Source organism: Acyrthosiphon pisum, chromosome A1 (genome assembly GCF_005508785.2).
Source record: "Acyrthosiphon pisum isolate AL4f chromosome A1, pea_aphid_22Mar2018_4r6ur, whole genome shotgun sequence".
In the NCBI taxonomy this organism is placed as follows: domain Eukaryota; kingdom Metazoa; phylum Arthropoda; class Insecta; order Hemiptera; family Aphididae; genus Acyrthosiphon; species Acyrthosiphon pisum.
In genome coordinates, this window is record NC_042494.1 from 141,244,754 (window position 1) to 141,266,963 (window position 22,210).

At 30.3% G+C, this 22,210-nt stretch overlaps 4 protein-coding genes across 6 annotated transcripts; 1 reads left to right on the top strand and 3 right to left on the bottom strand.

Annotated features, from left to right (window-relative positions):
* Positions 1 to 44: 44 nt before the first annotated feature.
* LOC100160376 (chromatin modifying protein 1-like) lies at positions 45 to 4,787 on the bottom strand. The gene is given in 5 exon segments (NM_001161965.2): positions 45 to 704; positions 827 to 1,047; positions 2,458 to 2,580; positions 3,833 to 3,954; positions 4,581 to 4,787. Coding segments are annotated over 5 exon segments (600 nt in total). The 5' UTR covers positions 4,597 to 4,787; the 3' UTR covers positions 45 to 586.
* Positions 4,788 to 7,560: 2,773 nt separating this feature from the next.
* LOC103309179 (endoplasmic reticulum metallopeptidase 1-like) lies at positions 7,561 to 10,182 on the bottom strand. Its single transcript, XM_016803732.1, has one exon. The coding sequence runs from the start codon at positions 10,180 to 10,182 to the stop codon at positions 7,561 to 7,563; it is 2,622 nt and encodes an 873-aa protein (XP_016659221.1).
* Positions 10,183 to 11,306: 1,124 nt separating this feature from the next.
* Positions 11,307 to 22,021, bottom strand: LOC100165448 (histone-lysine N-methyltransferase ASH1L). 3 transcript variants are annotated; one of them, XM_016803736.2, is made up of 2 exons: positions 21,461 to 22,021; positions 11,307 to 16,096 (listed from the first exon to the last, which is right to left on the bottom strand). In XM_016803736.2, exon 2 carries the CDS (start codon positions 15,894 to 15,896, stop codon positions 11,376 to 11,378), a length of 4,521 nt encoding a protein of 1,506 aa, XP_016659225.1. In that variant the 5' UTR covers positions 15,897 to 16,096; positions 21,461 to 22,021; the 3' UTR covers positions 11,307 to 11,375. The 3 variants fall into 3 exon arrangements, with proteins under 3 accessions (XP_016659225.1, XP_029344328.1, XP_008182238.1); XM_029488468.1 differs by lacking the exon at positions 21,461 to 22,021 and adding an exon at positions 21,372 to 21,389; XM_008184016.3 differs by lacking the exon at positions 21,461 to 22,021 and adding an exon at positions 17,503 to 18,450.
* LOC100168147 (UPF0446 protein C12orf31 homolog-like) lies at positions 19,753 to 21,140 on the top strand. The gene is made up of 2 exons (NM_001162808.2): positions 19,753 to 19,950; positions 20,862 to 21,140. The coding sequence occupies exons 1-2, from the start codon at positions 19,794 to 19,796 to the stop codon at positions 21,095 to 21,097; spliced, it is 393 nt and encodes a 130-aa protein (NP_001156280.1). The 5' UTR covers positions 19,753 to 19,793; the 3' UTR covers positions 21,098 to 21,140.
* Positions 22,022 to 22,210: the final 189 nt, after the last annotated feature.

Below are 22,210 nucleotides of genomic sequence, written 5' to 3' on the forward strand. Positions count from 1 at the left end.
CTCTTAACTGTGGTTCCATAAAATATTCTAGTATTTATCATAAATTTGGATTTGTTTATCTTTATCGTTTATTTAATAGTACCTAATAAACAAATTAATAAATTCAATATTACAAGGTTAAAATTAAGTGCCAACTTAATTTTTTTTTTATTATCAAAGTAAATGAAAAATTATATAATTGAATAATATTAATACTTTTTAATCAATTTATTAAAATATAACTTTGTTGTGATACTTAATTGAATAAAAATATAATTATGTATTATATATACTATATAAATACACATAACCCACGTTATGTATAATTAGTATACCTAAAAATAAGCAATGCAAATAAATATTATAATAATATAATAATAAGATGACAGTATGTATCCAAATGAAAAAAAAAACTTTTCTCTTGCATATTTAGGATGTTGGTTATTCTCAAACAATATATTATAGAAACATAATTTTTTTAATGGATAAAAATAATATGAGAACTTTTGATGAGTTCTATAACGGTTTGACCAAAAAAGTGTTGAACTATAAATCAAAATTATAATTTGAGTCAAAATTATAGCTGTTTGCCTGTGAGTTTATTCTTTTATTCAGCTTGTCTGAGACGAGCTAAACGTTGTGTAAGCTCGTCTTGTTCTGTTGTAGTAGAAGATAGAGAACTGATACTTTGAGGATTGGTAGGAAGTTCTAATTTTAGTTCCAATCTAAAAAGAAATCAATGTGATGTAAAATATGTACACACACACACACACACACACACACACACACACACACACACACAAGTATATATATATAGTGATGTTTGAGATAAATAATAATTGTTTACCCAGCTTCATCAGCAACTTGCTGCAACAAATTTTCAACATCCCCTTGAGGCACAGCAGTAGTAGTACTTTGAGACATAGTATTATCCATGTAAGAACTTTGTACATCTAAATCTTCAAATTGATTTTCAAATTTGTCCATCAATGAAGAAATTTTTTCAAGATTCATAGACTTCATTGCTGCATCCATTGCTTTTACAACACCCCCCATACTTTGAGTCACCTAAATATTTAAATATTGATTAAATGTTAATAAATTAAAAATTTGAAGTTTACTATTTTTTTTTTTATATGATTTTTTTTTTTATTGGTCAAGAGTCCAGCATCTATGGCCATTGGCGTTTAGTAAGTTTATCATTTTACATCTCAATTTAATTTCAAAACTTAACTATTGTCTTGTTTAAAGGATTTTCAAATTTAAGGAATGTCATAGGCGCAACTAGTGTTACAATTCTGGGAGGCTACAGCTTATTTAACAAAACTATTTATTTGAAATAATCTATTGGGATATTTTCGGGGGGGGGGGGGGAGGGGCTAAGTGCCAATGGACCCAATATTAATGTAAGATTTTTTTAATGTGACAGAAACAATAACTAGTTACTTAATAGGTAGGCTTGATTAAACAATTTATTTGATTCTTATTTATAAATCAACAATTAAAAAATACATATTGGTAAGATATGCTATTAATTGAAATAAACATATTTTATTTAAATGTTGTTCAAACATAATTATAATTCAATATATTACAACTATTATAGTTCTAGAATTAAAGTTAAAGAATTAGTATTTATAATACTCGTGAATGTATCATGACATTGTATATTATTAGTCATTACAAACTGAGATGCAAACTATTTTATCTTTATGGCCAAATAAATTGTATTCAATTTGATTATAGGCCATTAGGTACATATTATATTTTAAAACACTTCAAAGTACCACATGAATTAAAGACATCAATAAATGAAACATACAAGGATGAATAATATTAAACGGGACATTGACCTTTTTTGCTTATAAACACCATACACAAATGAAATCATTGGAATATGTAAAATATTTCTAAAAATAAAGTATTTGTTTTTAAACATAATAGTGTTAAGATATTTAGAGTGAATCTAATTAACCAAATTATACTAATACTAAGCAACTTATTTATAATATAAAAAGGTTTAAAATAAAAAATACAATTTTACAATTATACTTAAGCGCTGCTTGGTCGGGTCAGATGGCGCTCGGGCTACCCACCTCATCAAGGAGGTGCCCACATGTAAGGTTTGAAATTGTATTTTTTATATTATAAGTTGTACAATAATAGTATAATTGGTAACAGTAATCATTCTAAATACAAACTTAACACCATCATGTTTAAAAACAAATAATTTATTTTTAGAAATATTTTACATAATCCATTGATTTGATTTCCACATAGTTTTTATAACCAAAAAAGATTAATATTTTCAAAAATATCCTTTGTATAATAATTATATTTCTTATTCAATTGATACAACATATTAAAAAATATTTAATTTTAACAAATCACAATAACAAAAAGGGTACCTAAATAAACCTTGGAGTGTATTTAAGAGATATGTCATATGTGCTATAAATATATATATTTTAAGTTTACCTTTCTAGTGGTAAGAGCTCCTTGAACTCTTGAAGCAACTGCATCAACTCTAGCGCTCATACGTAAATAATTCAGTGATTGACTTTTTTGTCTTATAGCATTTTCAGCATGTATGCGAGCAACCTAAAAATTATTAGTATACATTATCGTTTATTTAAATTTTAAACTAAAAATATTTTAATTTGAATAAATGTAGACTTAACTTTCAATTGTTTTTTTTTTATTAAATTTTGAAATTCATATAATGAAATTATTATAGTACTAATTTCTAAAAATAATATTCCGAAAGAGTTTGTTTGATATTGCTAAAATGTAAAGGAATTAAAATAGAACAATTCTTATACAATAACATATTGTATTTGTATATTATTTCCTCTGTTAATACTTTAATAATAACAATGGTATTTAGCATTACTTTATTAGAATAGGTAGGTATGTAAAAATATATGAAATGTTATCCTTTAAAATTTAAAAATACATGATACCAATTTTTTAATAAAAATAATATAATCAGAGTTCTCCAAACTCAGCTTATGGTGTAAACAATGCATTATGCATATAATAATAGCTAGTTTAGAGCTCAGAACTTTATGAAATCCATAATTGTAAGAAATTAATATATTTAATATCAATTTGATACAAAGATGTTTATTGTTTAGTAATATTATGTAAGTTTTTTATTGCTAATTTTTTTTTTTTTTTAGCATATTTGTATGTAGATGGCAATCAATTCTCATTCATAGAAAGTACTTAAGTACTTATTATTATTTAATAATAAATAATTAATAAATTTGGTTCAATATTGATTTTGGTTAATCACAATTTAGACATTAATTGCAAAAATGTGAGTAGAAATGCATCTGAAGAGGCGAAATTAGCAATGAATTGAGTACAATGGTAAAATTATGAATTAACTACAAGAAATCAAAAATGTAGAAAATATAAATTAAAACATCTGTCTGGAATAAAATGAATAATTATAGAAGTAGGGATACTCCCAGCTTAATAAAAATAGTAAATACCAATTCTGTTCCTTATTTAAAGTACCTATTTTATGAATAAAAAATTAAAAAATTTTTACCTAGAACCCTATAGCCATAGCATTCTATTTAGAGTGAGCAGCAGGTTAATAAGTTATTTCTAACTTTAAAAAAATAAATTTCAAACATAATATCAATGTCACCCATATCAAGCTTCAAGAATGCCAATCCAATATATAATTTATATTTATATACTTTATTTAACTTTGGGTATTAAATGATAACCTAATAATGAGTTATTTGTTTTTCATTTTTGCTAGTTAGGTACATCATATTACTATAAGCGATTTAAAAATATACAATATAGGTAGGTATATTAAATATAAATTATTTACCTCCATATTACCCTTTTGTATAGCTTTTTTTGTTTTTAATTTTTCGGCCTTTTCTTCTTTTTCGCATTTCTTAGAGTTTCTTTCTAATTCTTTGACTGCAAACTTCAAGTTAAATAAATGATCTACACAACTTAATAAGGAAAATCATACTTTATAAAATAAACTTTAATTGAACAAACCCTAAGACAAGAGTAATTTTAATATTATACCGGATAGGCAAGGTACTAACCCATAGAGTTTTAGGATTTCTAACAAAAAGGCACCAGACAGACACCGGAGGCTTAGTGGCACGCAATTAGGCTTACATCGGTGATGCCTGATAACAAAATAATTGAATAGGGCTATCGACTTACATTTTTAGACATACAAACGACAGTACTTTGTATCAGATACACCGTAAGCCTGATAACTAGACATTCAATCACGGTTTTGTACATACCGAAAAGCATGGACCGACGCTGAGGTATATCCAGCTCATTCAGGTATTCATTTACAATGACCATAATGGATAGCTCTAGATGCTCAAACTTGACTTTAAAAAATTTGAGCATTCGAAACTAGACCACTAAAGCGCCTAGCCTTATCACATTTTGACTGACCGTAAACGTTATACACAAACATGCATTTCTTATATTATAATTATAACGACTAGACGTCAGAGATCAGTACTCAACGCCAGTGACTCTTTAGGATAGGCCAGCTAGTTATAATATAAATTACATACTACAATTTCGTCATAAAAGGATACTTTCCATAGCTGCCATTTCAAACGTCAAAAGAACAAATTATTAATAACAATATCGAGTTGAGCAGAATAAAATGAAAATATTTGACACTTGTAGAATAATGAAAACTAATAAGTAGGTAATAACAAAAAAAAATTAATAAAGAATAATATTATGAAAGGAGTATAGACAATAGACAATAAACAGCATAACAGTGAAAATAACACAATTTACAAAAATGAATTCATCCTGATAACGTTTGATAACTATATGACATCATCCCAAATTATCATATTCTGTGGTTGAGTCACCGGATTTATTCTGTATTTTTGTGATTCTATTCTGTGTTGTTTTTGATGAATATTATGAATTATCACTTGGAACTATCTTAGACCGTGATTTTATCGTATTTATAAAAATTTAAAAAAATTAGATTTAAAGATGAATGGAGAAATGGTTTATAATTTTTATCTTTTATCTGTGTTAAACTTCGAATTATAAACTTTCCAATACCATGGTTTGGAATACTATTCTGTGCTAAATACTAATTTAATGCCAAGTACATTCCTGCCTCCTAGACATAATCTTTTGAATGCAAACAGTTGTGTTTTTCTCATTTTTCCTGTGAACATTTCAAAAAATCACAACGTTTGCAAAGTTGAAAGTCAATTATGAACGGGTAAGAAATAAGAATAAGATCAAGGTGGGATATGGATCTGCCTTGAATCCGCCTTGAATAAGATAAGAAAACTATCAATTGTTATTTGAATGATCCGTTTTTAAATCAACATCTAAATATTCAAATCATGTAATATAAATTAAATTTATTATGTGATCAAAATTCAAAGCATTCACACGACACATTACGAATTGAATAATAAAAATCCCCGACCCAGTGAAAAAAATTCCGGAGTACAATATTACCTTCAAATAATAAATAAATAATTTTTCAGTGAAACCAATGAATTCATATTGTTAAAACGTAAGTAGTTATAATTCTGTAAAATAATAAAATTGAGTTTTGCTATTTTTTAGAAGACTGTAATAAATACAATTACTATTTACTATTGGAGGTATTTTAAAATTTTACTAGACGAATTTCCCAAACATTTTAATATGAAAAATAAAATGAAATAAAATTAATACCTACCTACTTAAGATTTATTTATTTCAGCATAATGCAATAACATATAAAACATTATAATACAATTATATTCCTACTATTTATATGTTATAGGTACCTATATATACAATAAGAGCTGATACGCAGTCGCATACCAACTCCGCTTAGCTCGTAGATATCTGGTATACGTAGTGGCGTAGACAAGGGGGTGGCGTGGGGGTCAGATCCCCTCATTGTTTTTTTTTATTACCTTAGTAAAACTTTTGAGACGGTGGTGGATTTTTCAATTTTCTCCTCCCATTTAGCTGTCGTTTTTTTTTTTTGATCCCCCCTTCAGAAATTATGTCTAGGCCACTGGGTATACGGAAAATACTGCAATACTGTATAATATGTCATATAGACTATAAAGTATTTGATATTAGGTACTTTAGTATTTAACAGTTACTACCTATCAATCGTAGAAAAACATGAATATATTATATATTATATTTTTAGTTGTCATAAGTTAAACAAATAGTTTTGTAAAAAAACTTAATTAGGTAATAGTTGATGAATATGTACAATTAATTGTTACACCGTCTTCTTATAAGATTGGTAGGTATATATATTACCAATTATTACTTATTAGATATCGGATATGTTATCAAAGGTACACATCTATAGTCTACATTCTATTCTATGTCTATATCCTATAACATTCAAAGTTCTCAGTTCCTCACATCATTGTCAAAATATAAGAAAAAGGGAGTAATAAATAATTTATTAACTATTATTTATTTATTTCATAATTTAAACCAATTATAATGTCATGTAATTGTAATATGCATCGGCGTAACTAGGGGGTGTCTAGGGGGCTCCACCGCCATACGTTTTTTACTTTTTGCACCTTCTGGCTTTTAGTTAAAATTAAAATCATTGCTCAAAAAAAAACTGACATGGATTCAACGGATAAAGTAGGTATTTAACAATTATAATAATACGCATGAGATTGATTGCTAAATGCCAACTAATTTAATCTTAAATCCCTACTTAATACTTTATAACTTATAGATTTTATGTTAAAGTGAAAACTAAAAGTTAATTATTAATACTATAGTGATACTATATATATATATGTCGCACTGGCCAAAAAGAATCAATCACAATTTTTATTTGACTCACAAGTACAAAAATGTTCACCATCCTTGCGCGCAATAAGTTATGCATATATAGGGCATAGGCTATCTGGCTATAGTATATTATGGAAGCATATATACCTTTTACGTAGTCTATGTTGAGTAAAATAAATATAGATTTACTATAATGAAAGTTGTTTTACGAGATAAAATAAAATAACACGTTACCATTTTGTTCTAACATAAGTATATAACTATTATTGATAATGTATTAAATATAATATTTTGATCACACATTACACATCATATTATTTAACTATTTAAAAAAATCCAAATAATAAAATTTTAAAAATAATATATAATTTATAAATAATAATAATATGATAATAGTATAATATAATATAATATTACCTATAATAAATGCAATTTCACCATCACACCACACGCATGTAGGACGTAGGTACAATATTATTGAACAGTATAATAAATTAATAATATGTCATCAATACAATACAAAATCCACAGATATTAGGTATAAGTTATAACTTTATAAATTATAACTATAATACCTATACAATATTAATATTAATTAATAATTAATTAGGTAACTATATTTAATATTATATTTTATTTGAGCTGAAAAATGATTAAAAATGAAAATATTTTTTTTTAAACAATAGGTATTTAGGAAACCTATACCTCGCATCGAGTATACCTATGTAATATGATATGTATAATACTTATTCAAGTCCCAATATAATTTATTTAGTAGACAAAAGCTTCTACGCTGGCGACCGCAATATTTACGTGCGCCCACCGCGGAAACGAGTCGACGAAAGATCGGAATTCGTCGCCCAACACCAAGTCCTTGTGTATCACCCAACTGTACGCCAAGGTGACGTTGATGGACATTTCGCCGAAGCCACGGTCGCATTCGTGTTCCAACCAAAAGCTCCACATATTCTGCGAGTCGCCAGCCGTGGGACCCGCTCCCGATGAGTGCTTTATCACGTATACGTCGTTCCCCATCCAATTGGTGGCCACTTCCGGCTCTCCCACGAAACTCCATGACTTCAACCGCGTACCGGGATAAGGGCTGACGTACACGTTCACCCTCTCCGGCCCGGTTACGTTGAACACGATCCGTCGCCGTCTCTCGTCGTCCTTAAGTACGACCACTTGGGCCGTAGCCGCGGACCGCTGCGCCGCCGGCGCCGGTTGACCCGGCAGCCAACCGGTGTGATACGCCAGCGACCCGGTCACCGGTGAACCACACATCAGTTCGCTGGTGCAATCGATGCGGGCTGCATTCGGCGCGTAGTTTGCGACCGTTCGCGGACCCTGCCGGTCCCAGTTGACGATCAGGTAACCGGAGTCGTTGTACCGAACACCACCACCGAAATCGTGGAACATGCGTTGCGTGTGTATCAGGTCGAGCCGCTGCTCGGTCTTGGCGCTCGAGTACGGGAACCCGACAGGTCGAACGGCGACGATAGCCACTGCCGTCAGCAGTACCGTGGCGCCCAGACCGGCCAAGGCGGGACGCGGCCTGTTCACCAGCGCGATGGCCGGCGCTAGGTGGCCAACAGTAGCGTACGCAGACATGGCCATCAGCGTACCGACCACGTAGTCAGGGTTGACGTTGGGGCCGAGGCGTCCAGAAATCGGCACGAACAGTGACGCGAACATTTGTGTCAGGTACAGGACGAACGCGACGGGCACGAACAGCGATGCCGCGTATCCCGCTATCCAGAAAGCTGGCGTCCGGCCGGCGTTCATTATGCCCAAAGTGCAGCTGGCGGCCGACGGCCACAGCACCATAACCGCGAATAGGTAGCTGGAACGCAGACCCGCCATGGTGGTGACGAACAGCAGTGCCGTCCAGAACAGCTGAACACCGTTGAGCATCGTCACGGTCCATTCCGCATCGGTCCTGGATCGGATTTTTGGGTAGTAAGCCGCCACGGTCAATATGGACCATGTCGCGGAACCGAAGTACACCAGTAGATTGGTCCAGTTGCTGTACCAGCTCATCGAGCACCCGAGCCGATCCAGCGCGAACGCTACCAGCAGACACGTCAGTACAGCCGTTACGATCGTGCAACCGGGACTTACGATGGCCGTCAACAAGTGCAAGCTGTACTCGCGGCGATTCATACCGACCGTCGTGAATTTAAGGGACAGGAATATCGAGAAGAAGGACAACAACACGATTATGAAGTTGGCGAACGCCCCAGAGAGTTCCGTATAGGAAAACATGTACACACCGAACACGTCGAAGAAAACATACTTGGATTTGGTACTGTTCGTCACGTTCTGCGTCGACATTGCTTTGGCGAGCGCGAACAAGTTTTCACCCGTGTTCTGCAACACGGACGGTTCGATTTGATCTAAATTATCGTATTTCGTGTGATAGACATACCCGTTTTTGTAATGCGCCAGATCAAGACCGGACATGTTTCCGAAATCTCTGAATATTCTAAAATCCGTGTCCGACGGTATTATGCCCGATTGAAATAATTCCTCGCCAATCACTTGACCGTATGGATGGGGGACGGTGCGAGCGTACAAATCTACCAAGTACGAATCAGACTTTGTAGTTTGGAACAATATCTCTCGACCACCTGCTCCACAACTGTCGAGATTTATTACGTGTTTTGTACTTTTAGACCAAGGATGTTGAGTAACAAACCCATGGGATGCTTGAAGCATAATTTCTTCACCACCATTAAATAAAAAAATTATCGGTCTCCTGAGATGTGGGGTTTTAGCTAAAATTCGTAAAAGTTCTACCATCACAGCACAGTTTACACCATTGTCACTTACACCAGGCCCTGCTGGAACTGTATCATAATGACAATTTAACAAAATGGCATCGTTTATACCTTGTTTAGGATCTATTTTAACAACAATATTTTGTAAGTCTTCGTAACTTAATAGATACTTCCAATTTTTCATATTTAAAATAAATGAACCACTAACTTTTTGATTGTACATTTCAATTTCATTCACATTGCCTACTTCGTTTCTAATATCATTGATTTCGGTTTTTAAGAGATTAAAAGCTAATTTTTCATTCTCATAACTACCAACAGGTCTTGGGCCTAAATTCGCTAATTTAATTAATGTGGACATGGCACGTTTAGCGACAAAATCATTACTAGTAGAATTATTTGATTCAGTAGGGGGTAATTTGTTATCCATGTAATATACAAACACATTTAAAATTATCAATACGGTCAGTGAAATTAAGAGAGTCGGTACGGCTGAGAGACATTTTTGATTTCTGATTGCTTCATCTTTAGTATCGCTGGATTTTTCATCAATTTGAAACGTTTCCATTTGTTGATTGTTGTCGGACCTATTACCTCGATGACGCAGCTCCATTCAATTTTATCCTGTACAAAACACATAATGCTAGAAACCCCTATCATTAAATATATTTCTTGGTTAGTAAAAATGTCTCAAATGACCTTTTGTTTGTGTTTTTGTAAGTAATTAGGTAGTGAAATTATCAATTATATAGTAGTACAATTAATAGATAAGCAACCGAGCCAATATGAAATAATTGCTTTAGTAGCTTTATAAGTTAAAAAATAAAAATTAATTGAGCTAAACATGTAGCAACTATTTTCTTTTGTTTGGATTTATTACAGTGATTATAACTTCCTATATAATATATCCGAAGTCTTGGTTATTGATTTCAAAAGTTATGATATATATAAATATTTTAACAACTTATATTATATTAAAATTCTGTATGCATCTATCAATCAATAAATATGAAGCATCTCATTACACCAATAATTTGTTTAATATGAAATAAAAGGTTAGGCATAATTATTTTTCAGTTAATAGTTTTTACATTAAAATATAAGATTAGGCACTGATAAAGCATCAACAACATTTCATACTGGCTCATATTTCAAAGTTAGTATTTTATAATATTTTGATTTTTTATATAATGGGCTGGAGTGAAATGTACACCTAATCTCATTGAGTAATAATAATTAAATCTTGTATTAGAGCTATTTTAAATATAATAAAATTAATAAAATGCATAAATATGTTTCAATACATGAGCATACACGTGTATTAACAGTTAAAATATTTAATATACAATTTTTAAATTCTGTCTTATTAAACTTAAAATGCAAAATTGTTTTTAAATAAGAAAATACTTTGAAAATTATACTTATAAATTTAAATTAATAATAAATATAAAAAAAACAATAACAATTAAGAACACATTAAAAATATTGTTTTACAAATGGTATTTACTCAGCTATAACTAAGGTATTTTATGGTATATAAAATAAGAATATAACAATTAATTTCAAACAATACATCACATTTTGCAGTTCATTTTGATTTTATAGAGTATTAATTAAATATAAAAAATACATAGTAAATTAAGTAGTTATACAAATAAAATTACACAAATGTAAAGAGTGCTCAAGATAAATTTAATTTAATTATTTACAAAAAAAATTGTGAACTTAAAATTAAAATTCACTTTATTTATTATGACACACATTTCCAAAATATTATAATAACAGTAAAATAATACTTAATTATTATTATAATTCTAAGAATGAAGGTTTTTTTCTATGTCTTCTACCAGGTTCAAGTAAATATGTAATATCAACTTTTTCATCTCCTGGCAAATTGGACAGCAATTTTGTTAAAAGCGTATCCAACCTTTGTTTTTTTATTGAAAATTGAGCTTTCGATAATTTTTTTGAAGTTTGAATAGTTTCTATATGTCGTGGTCGAGGGGTTGTAGAACTATTGGACACTTTTACCATAAGTCCATGAGGAGCAAATGTTCTTGCTAGTTTTAGTTTTTTATCATACTTTTCAAAAGCATAACTTTTGGTACAAATTGGAGGATTTTTTGACTTATTCATTTTTGCAAACATCCGTGCACATTTGTCTACTCTGTACTCACATATGTATAGATGTTTATGTTCAGAGCCAATTGGATAACCCTTGCTGTATGTAGAAGGATCAAGAACCCAACACCTACCCATAATAAGATCTAATGAAATTTTTTCATAGATAGGGACTCTGACAACCTCATTAGGGTAAAATTTTCGTGTCGGTTCATGGTATGTTTCATGTGGTCTAAGATAATGATGTCCAAAAGAAAAACGCTCACCAGTTTCATTTTTCCACAATCGCTCTACTCTAAATATATCACAATCCGAGTACTTGAAATTTTTTATAGTTTTATAAGAATGTGATTTACCACTTTCAGGATTTGTAATATCTCTAAGTACATAAACTGTATCATTCACTCGAATTTGTAAATCTTCTCTCATTAATGTTAAATAATGAATTTCAGAGGGTTCAGCATAGCTCGGTGGTGTAGGTAATTGTATTTCATAGTCAACTTCTCGACGATCACAACGTTCACATAAGTAATATTCTACTTTTCCAGGATCAGCTTTAATACAATCACAGTGTTGCCATACCAAACAACGTTCACATTGAATCATCAAACCTTCTTCTTCATGTAACCCACAAATACACCGCACCACATCATCTTGATCACCTCCAGGATTATTTTTTTCTGCTATAAAAGCTTCTGGAATAGGTTTTTCTAAAATGCTTTCAATTTTTGGTACAAATTCTATTTTGGCCAAATTATAAATTTTACGTAAGCGAGTGGATATTACACCTAAATCTGAAGTTCGCCCATAATATTTCATATTGTTTGTAAGCAATTTCAAAATATCTGAATCAAATGCAATTACAGTATCATAAACACCTACTTCAATATTATTAGCAATCGTTGTTAAATCAATAGGTTCTGATATTTTTTGATAGTAATTTGGAACTCTACGTTTAGATGGTAATGTTATAAATGGTGTAGCTAGTATTTCACCTGTCTCTTCTTTAGCATTACATATTATATCAAAAAGTTGTTTAAATATTGTGGCCAACTTAGCCTTTTTTTCCATTTCAGGATCATTTTGAGCAGTTGCTAGTCTTCTGGTTCGTACTGAACAACTATTAGTTAGGGCATTCATTTGTGCTCTAAATACTTCCGTTTGTTTTGGTTTATTATCTTTTCCTCTTCGTTTTTTCCTTATTTTTTCTATTTTCATAAGGTTTCTATACAAACATATTTTATGCAAAGATATTAATTCTTTATCTTCTTTACTGATTACGATAGGTGCGTTTGATACAAGTTTTTGTTGTATACTAACAATAGATAAAGACTTTTTAGGTGAAGTATTAGTATTAGGAGCAGCTTTTCTTGAACGATTTCTATTAGTTGGTAGATGGTTTGAAACACTGGGAGATCTTATGGTAATTCTTTGAGTTTTTCCTCCAATTACACCTCTACATTTCAGAGACTTACATTTGCATAATTGGCCTTCATCTGGATTAAATAAGGAAAAATTATAGTCGTAGCATAATTCTTCATCATGTTGTATTTTACGAAGAGCAAACAATGCCATTCTAAATAATCCATTCACACTCCATTTCTGCATTTCACAATTAGGCTCACAAGAATGGTTTACAAATCTTGCTTCACCACCCATTCTATGGCCATCAATAACTGATCCTCCATCTAGTTTTAAGCAATAATGGTGTACATCATTTTTATAGATAGAGGTCATTCTATCTTTAAATGTTTGTTCACTTACTACTTCACCGACATACTCTAATAATAATTCACCACTTTTTACCTCTTCTGTAGTTTTAATTCCCCAACCTTTTTCTTCAGTCATAAATTTAACTAAGCCAGGAGCCCATTGTTGCGTTTGTAGACGTTGATTAGAACATTTTTCTTTACACGGACAAAGTTCAGGCGAACATTCAGCAAATATCATTCTATTTATACAATCATCTGTACAACCTTTACCTTCAGTTGGTACTACACAATTACATGATTGTGCTTCATAAGTACAAATTGGTTTGAAATCATAATAAACATTTGTCTTTAACTTCCTATAGTTCCAAGACTGTATTGAATGCTTTTTATCGGGCTTCTTCTTCTGAGGTTTTACTTCAATTATAGGGTCTGTTTTAATTTTCTTAGGTAAACTTACACTAGATGTATCACTATCCTCTTTTTCATCTTTCTTTTTATCTTTTAACTTATTAAGAACAACAGCACGGATACTTCTCCTTTCTGGAGTAATCTCAATTAGTTCATTTTTCGGCCGTGGTTCAATACTTTTATGTTTAATAGATATATCATCAGATACCATAAGGCCTGTACGTTTCTTCTTTTTTTTCTTTACAGGAAATCCAGTTCGGTTAATACATTTTTTTCTTTTCTTTAATTTTCCTATTGGACTTTCTTTTTCAGGTTTAATTATTTTCACTTTTTTGACATTGGTTTCATCTACCTTTTTTTTCAGTTGTAAACTTGGCATTTCAACAGTGGGAACAAATACACCAGCAGGAGGTTTCCTTGGTTTAGGTTCATCTCTTTTTTCACTATCTTTTGCTTTAACTTCTGGTATTGCAGAATTACTTCGTAAACCTGACTTTTTCTTAACTTCAGACTTTATTTTAACTGTTTTAATTTGTTTATCGGATTCACTACCAGAATTTTCATCCCTAGACACATCTTCAACATATGTAACACCAGCACCTGTTGATGATGTTATATGATAATGTCGTTTTTTTAATGGTAGACGCTGATCATTAGTAGTTTCAGAATCTCTTGAAGTATCTGGAGATCCTTTTTTTCTTTTTTTATCAATATCATTATCACTGTAACTTGTTTTATCAATTTTCCTTTTTTTACCAGATCTGTCTCTTTGTTTTGACTTCAATGAGCTAGATTTACCTCTGATACTTTCTGAGATTTTAGATATATTTAAACATTGAATAAACAAAGCAACCAGATTTTCCATTTCAGCTATAAATTTAGGATTTAATGTCTTCTTACGCTTTTTTTTCTTTTTCTTATTCTTTTTCTTCCTTTTATGTACTTTAATTTCTTTTGGAGGATCATAATCTAAACTTTTTGTTGTTGGACTGTTTGGTTCTAAAAGAGGGGGCATTTTCTTAGGACGACCAGGTCCACGCTTAAAATTAGCTGACAATTTGGGCAAAACGTTTTGTGTGTTTGTAATTCCTTTATCACTTTTTGTCGCAATTGCACCTTTTGGTCTTCCTCTGCCTCTTTTTATAATATTTTCCTTTTGTTTACTAATAACAGTTTTATTTTCTGATGAATGTGAATTAGTTTTGTAATTAGGTTTTTGTATCACGCTTTCTGTTTTCTCCACAAAGTCTTTTAATAATTTAGACGAATAAGCTGGTTTTTTATTTTCATCTTCAGAAGAATTATTTAAACGTATTATTGCATCATTCACAACACAATCTTTGATTTCTATGTCACTTGAGTCACTGCTGTCGCTTAAATTTTTTGGTCGAACATCATCAAATCCAGTAGAGAAACTTTGATTTTGAACATCAGATAAAATTTCAGCTAAGTCTTCTTGATTAATAACTTGTAAATGTTCAGGTTCTAAGTTTTCAAGCTTGTCCAGTTCTGAACTCGAAGAAAATGTTTTTTTTGGTTCTTCCGGCCAAAATTCTTTTTTTTTGGATCCATCACTAGAAGTACCATCATATATTGGTTGCTTCACAGAACGTGCTGATTTAGAAGAAGAGCTAGATTCATCACTAGAACTGGAACTTGAATGTGAATGTGATTCTACCGAATCTTTAGTTCTTTTTTGTTTGTCCAGTCCTTTCCTTTTTGACCAAGGTAAATATGATGAAAATGAAGTATCTGACGAGTCGTCGATGTTATCATCATCAACTGAAGAATAACCAAATTTTTTAGTGCAATATTTTTCTTTTTCAGATTCAGTTTCAGATTCTGATTCTGATTCAGAGGAATCTACAACTTGGTTAGTTATAGTGTTATGAGATGTCTGAATAGGATCTTTAATAGCATCCATATCAACTGTTGAAGGTAAGTCTTCTAAATCAGAATCATGTGCTGGTTGATGAATAACAGCACTCCATGCAGAACTGCTTAGAAGATCACCACAGACTTTACTCACAGATTCGTTACTTTGTCCTGAACTATTCATTGTAGTTGTGTTGTTTATTAAAATCATAATAAAGACATATTTTACAATTAAATCTAATGAGAATATTTTTTTAAGTGCACATTTTCAACATATTCATATTATTCAAACAAATAATTGACAAAATTATATGACAATGATGAGATTTTTGTTATGATTAATGTGATGAACTTACTGCTTCAGCGCTTTATGAAAATAATAACAGTTCACCAACTCAACTTCAGTCAAATCTGAAAAATATATTAAAATGTTTCAATAAGTATAAAAACATAACAAGGTTAACTAGAAATAAGTAAAATATATCAGTTTAAGATTTATACCAACACAAATATAAAATAACGCATTACTTTGACGAAGTGGTATAACTATAAGTTCCCATTACAGGCATGAGGCAATTGGTAAAGTATTGGTGTAGCTTAGATAATGTTTTTTTAAGAGCCCCTCTAATACAGCGTAACGTCCATATAATGAAATATTTTTGAAAACCAAATTTATTCAATTCTATCTGACAAAATTCTCTATAATACAATTTTTTTTTAAGCTACATGAGACATTGTAATATGGAAGTTTCACTGTAATAAATATTTATAATCTATCATGTGTGGGCTAATATATAGAGTATCCCGTGAGGATATACCCATTGGCCGTACAAAAACCGGTTTTGGCTGTTTTACCTATAAACTAGAAAAATGTATTAAAAATCATGAAATTAATATGTTGAAAGGTTACAACTTTCAGATGAGTAAATATTTTTTTAAAACTTTTTTACCAAAAATAAAATATATGTTGTCCTTGTCTCTGTGAGTTTAATAAAAAAAAACAGATTTATGATATATTTATTATCTCAGGAGATATCGCAATGGGTAAATCCTCGCGGGACACCCTGTATACCAGTTCTTAAAGTTTTGTAATAGAATTGTAAATCAGTGTAAAGTTTGTACAACCTATTTATATTATAAGTGAACAACTTTAATTGTTCCTATGCAATATAACAATATTGTTACATCTACTAGGTAATGATTACACCTATTGATATAAAGTAAGGTACTACTACCCAAACTAAAATCTGTTTTTGTGCGCTGTATCCTGGGGATCACAAACGTAACTAATTGATTTGTTCACGTTTTGATATGTTATGTTATGTTTGTATAACATTGTATATTTTTGCTTTTGATAAGTTCTTAGGTAACTAATATTATGTTTAATGTTAAAAATTAACTATGTTCCAGAATGATAAGGTTTTATAACATTATAGATTCAGTATGTTCGGTAAAAATATACATTCATAATGTGATAGGAAGGTACACAATAACTAACATACAACATAGACTATTATATTATATTTTTAAAGTATATTATACATTAATCTAGCTAATGAACACATGAATTTGAATAGCAAAGAAGGAGATCCGGTTATTAAGTCTGTACAGATTAAAGATATTGTAATTTGTAGGATATTTATACAATTAATACATTCTGGTTAAATATGGTTTAATAGTAATGTAATAGATGGGCACAAAATCGTTTTTAAATGCATTTAAAGTTACAAAAATATAAACACGTATTGCGTCTATGCAGCAGCGCAGGACGGATAGACAACATTCATAAATATTAAGTTATATTGAGTGTTACTTACTTGCAGATCAAAATATGCCCGTACGGAAATTGTTTTCATCGGAATAATTTTCCAATTTTCTGTCTATAGGCAGTAATAATAATTGGTAGAAATCGTTTTTAGAATATTAAAATATATTTATCAATTTTCTCATCGTTGACATATTTGTCATTTGTTTGGTTATCCGTATATTATTATTATTATTATTATTATTATTCACGATTCCGTTATCAGTATTACATGGAAATGGCGAAATGCGTCCCACTATTTGAACAGCGGGTAATTAGTTACACAGAATTTAATAATAGTTATATAGCAGTCCGGTAGTCGTTGAAACTTGAATTTTTCATATTTGGTCGGCGATCTTGTTTTTCGACCGCAGTAGTCGGGTTTCGATCAAATGTACACGAAACTAAAACGATTGATTGCCGAGTTAGCCCATTCCATTGATTCGCAACCGGACTCGCTTTATGTAATTTTTACCAATTTACCATTTCGAATTAATTTATGCATATTATGTTTGTTTACAGTACGTTTCTTGTCAAATGATGCTCTTATCATTTTTAACGTTTATTATCAATGTTTTTACTCTATATAGAGAGTAGAGTAGTTTGATGTTAATACGTTATTCGTCTATAGCCGTTTAGGGATAGCAAAATTTTTCTCAACCTCGAAAATATCCATAGAGTAATATTACTTTATGACTTTATCTAATAATGTTTGATAGCGTCGCTAGCGGCGGAAAGCCGAAAGATCCAAGAGACGATACTGAGAAGTGAGAAACATGGTCGCGACTTGTAGTTATAAATTTATTGAAAAGCTATGAATTCAAAATGTAATTTAAAGTTTGTCCATAAATTTTACAATAATTATAAAAGAAACCCAGCGTAAGTGAATTAAAATATTACAAGCGACGAGCGTTTAAAATCGTCAGTCGTCGAAATCAAAAATTCACGCGTAAAATTACGATTTAGTATTAAACGGTTATGGATTTTTATAATTGTTAAAAAGTACTAGTCGCTGCAACTTGAAACTTTAACAAAATGCTTTGATTAGTATTTTCTTTACATACTTAAATTTTCAAAATATTTCGCTTTTTTTGGCAATTGTGTACAATAGTAAAACTGGTAATGACGCTACTGCCTACTGGACATAGACAAGTATATATAATGCTACTGGATAGTTTGAATAAAATGATTTTTGGTAATAAATGTAATGTTAACTTTTTATTGTTTCCGTGGAAAATATGTATAATGGAAAATTTAGCAAGTGGTAAAACTGGTAGCAGCCCATATTCCATTTTTTCCAATACACATTTTTCTAAAAACCACTAATAACCAATGTTTATTTTTTTCCAATTTGTAAAAAGTGAATATTAGAAAATCTAGTTATTAGGAAAATTTGAAAAAATTGGTTGGAAAAATTAAAATGTTGAAAAAGTGATACAGTAGAGTCCTTCTACAAACTTATATATATGCTTATATGTATGATCCGATGATCACCTATTTTTTTTATAGCATTGTGGGCAGGGCGAAGTGGAAATGTGGCATGCGCTGTCCATTAATTTATAAGTCTATGGTCGCGACTCACGATAACCTACCACATAAAATTGTGGTTTGATCTCTGGCTTTCAGATATGGAGAAAAAAACGGGAATAAATTGAGTTCAACCAAATTGTGATTTGCGATGCCACTATTATACTAGTATACCACATTCAACAGAAAAAATTAAATCATGGAAAAAAAATATGTGTGCACATTAGAAGGGTGCCCGCCTCATGGTTTACTATTCACATGCTTCAATTACTGAATTGTGTATAATATGGGATCATGGGCATAGAAGTATAGAACACTGAACAAATGAACAATATGATATGGAGAAGCCTGTCAAATGCCGAGAAGCCCTAGACCCTAGTCTAATGTATATCTCTTCTAGTTTAAACCATCATAGTGGTATCAAAATAAAAAATATTAATTTTTTATTTGACCATTAAATACTATAATATTACAATATTACAATAATAACACTACAACAGGTAACACTGAACGTTTTATCATTGGGTATTATCATAGACCTATAAAAGATTTTATATAGTTAGGTAACCAAGTATACCAGTTACCATTTTGTTTCAACCTTGTGCTCTCTTGGCATGTGGTTTGGAGTCGAATTCCCTATCCATTATGTATTATCTACGATTTTATCTTAGTCCGCGGTTGATTAGTGATTGTCGACTCGTGGTCTTTCTTTTTGTTTCGCTTCGCGTTCCGAAAAGACTTCTGCGTTGGACGTGAAAATAGCCACTACGAATTACAATGGCCAAGAGTATAAGAAGCAAGTGGCGCCGGAAGATGAGGGCTATCAAGCGGATCAGATATGGTGTGAAGGAATTGGACAGATTGAAAAACATGCTAGTGAACGCCGGAGAGATAGAAGTCAAAGAAGGCGGAGAAATTGAGCACATTTGTTTAGGTAATTTATTTTCTTTTATTATATCGCATATGGGTTATTTTGCACAAATAAATATTCATGTGAAAAGAGCATTTGAGGATTGAGATCGTCATGATATACTTATGTTGTTCGATTATGCAGTACTGTTGTACCTCTACTTGTGTATAAATGAAAATATATTCATAGGTATTTCACATTTTATTACACCTCTAAAGTCATTATCATAATTTTCTCTATAGAAATACTATAAGTTTGAAAAGTATCCATTTTATTTTCTCAACAAAATAATAACATTTTTATTGCTAATTGGAAGGTGTGATAAGGTACTAACAGATAATTACCATAAAATCCGGTACCTACTTATTATTTTGTAACAAAAAACATAATTTGTTACTATTATAATATGGATAAAATAGAAGATGTATTTGTTTTGTGTTTGTACACCTTCCATTGCATACATAATTATCTTATATTTTTTTCATTTATAACCAATAACAATAAGGATCTGTTATTCATAAAAATGATGTGTCGTATTATGTCAATAAGTTACTATGTCTACCATTTACAGTTCATTTTTATTAAAGATTAATAGTACATAATAATATAATACATTGGTATGTATTCTTTCTATTATAATAAACTATATAAAAGTTTAAGACATTTTGATATGACAACACTCTAAATAAAAGTCTGGCACATAAACCATTTTAATTAGCATAGACTACTTGCCAATATATATATTATTAACATTAAATAAAAACAAACTGTAAATTGTATGCATTGTAACTTGTTAACATAAAACCTATGTTAAAAGTAATGTTTTACCACTGTTCAGTTGATTCATTCGGTATTTGGATATTTAAAATATATAATTAATATTAAATATAATATACAACTCTTTAATCAAATAATAATGTAATACATTTTTATAGTTAAAGCTAAAAATGAAGAAGCTGAAAAAATTCAACTTGAGAAGGAAGAAAAAGCTAAAGTGGATAAAACTGCAGAACCATTAAAGGAAACAACAAAAAAAGTGCAACACCCTACTTGGCTAAGGAAAAAGGAATACAAAAAATACATAAAGAGTTATAGAAAACAACAATCAATCAACGCTAAAAGAATAAAGGGATCTATTAAAAAAAAAAGTATTGCTGTAAAAAACTTGTAATTTTTGACCATTTTTAAAATAAAATATTTCTGTTTAAAGTTAATAATTGAGTTTTTAAACTTTAACAAATTCAACTAATTTTTTTAATTTAATGCCTAATGATTATATATGGAATGCTATGTAATTGACATTCATAATTTATTGAGTTATTGTTATGGATTAATTCTTAGATTCTATGACATGTTTTGCCCCCTATTTTTGCTTATGTTGTAGCCTATATACATTATGGATTTTGTAATAATGATATTATATTGAATACAAATAAAACATTTACCTGTACGACTGGCAACACAACAATAAAAATATCTTGCTTGATGTGTTTTCAAAAATAAATAATTAAAGCAATTAATACATCATACTTACAGTTTGTAGAAATGAAATGGAGTCTGAGACAAACGATGGCAATCGCCGATATTTATATAATTGATAGGACAGTAGGACAGTAGGTACTAGCCACTAGGTAGGTACTCTAATAATTCATGTTATAAATAATCAAAAATATATTCTAAAACAGGCCCTGGCTGTCAACAGTATCTGTAATAAGTTATTTTTAGTAAAAAAAAATTTTTTACTTGCATTATTGCTAATACAGCACATTTACTTCTAACATAGATTATATATTATCTGACGCCTAAATATTTTACATAATTCTCTGGTGTATCATTTTACTAAACATATTTTCATGTGTTCTACTGCACTCCATGATAGGTAGTTATTTCATTACATATTATGTGACTATTGGCTATTCGGCTATTCTGCTATGCTATTAACCTATACTAGTTCCTTTCGAGTTTGTGTTGATTGTACTTTCTTTTTTTTAGCTCGACCTCTGAAGTCGGAACCTATTTTAATAAAAAAAAAAGTACAATATAAAAAATTAACTATACAGCATTATAGTATTGAAGTCTTAATATACACCTACCAATGTCAGTTAAATAATGTAAGAACTTCAAATGTTTAAGTCAGATTGTTTATGTATATCAGTATGATTAAATTGATATTATGATTTGAAATTTGAATTATAATATTTTAGTATTTATATGAGTAATTAGATATTATATAAAAAAAATTTATTATTAGTTAGTATAATTTTTATCGGCACAAATGTTATAC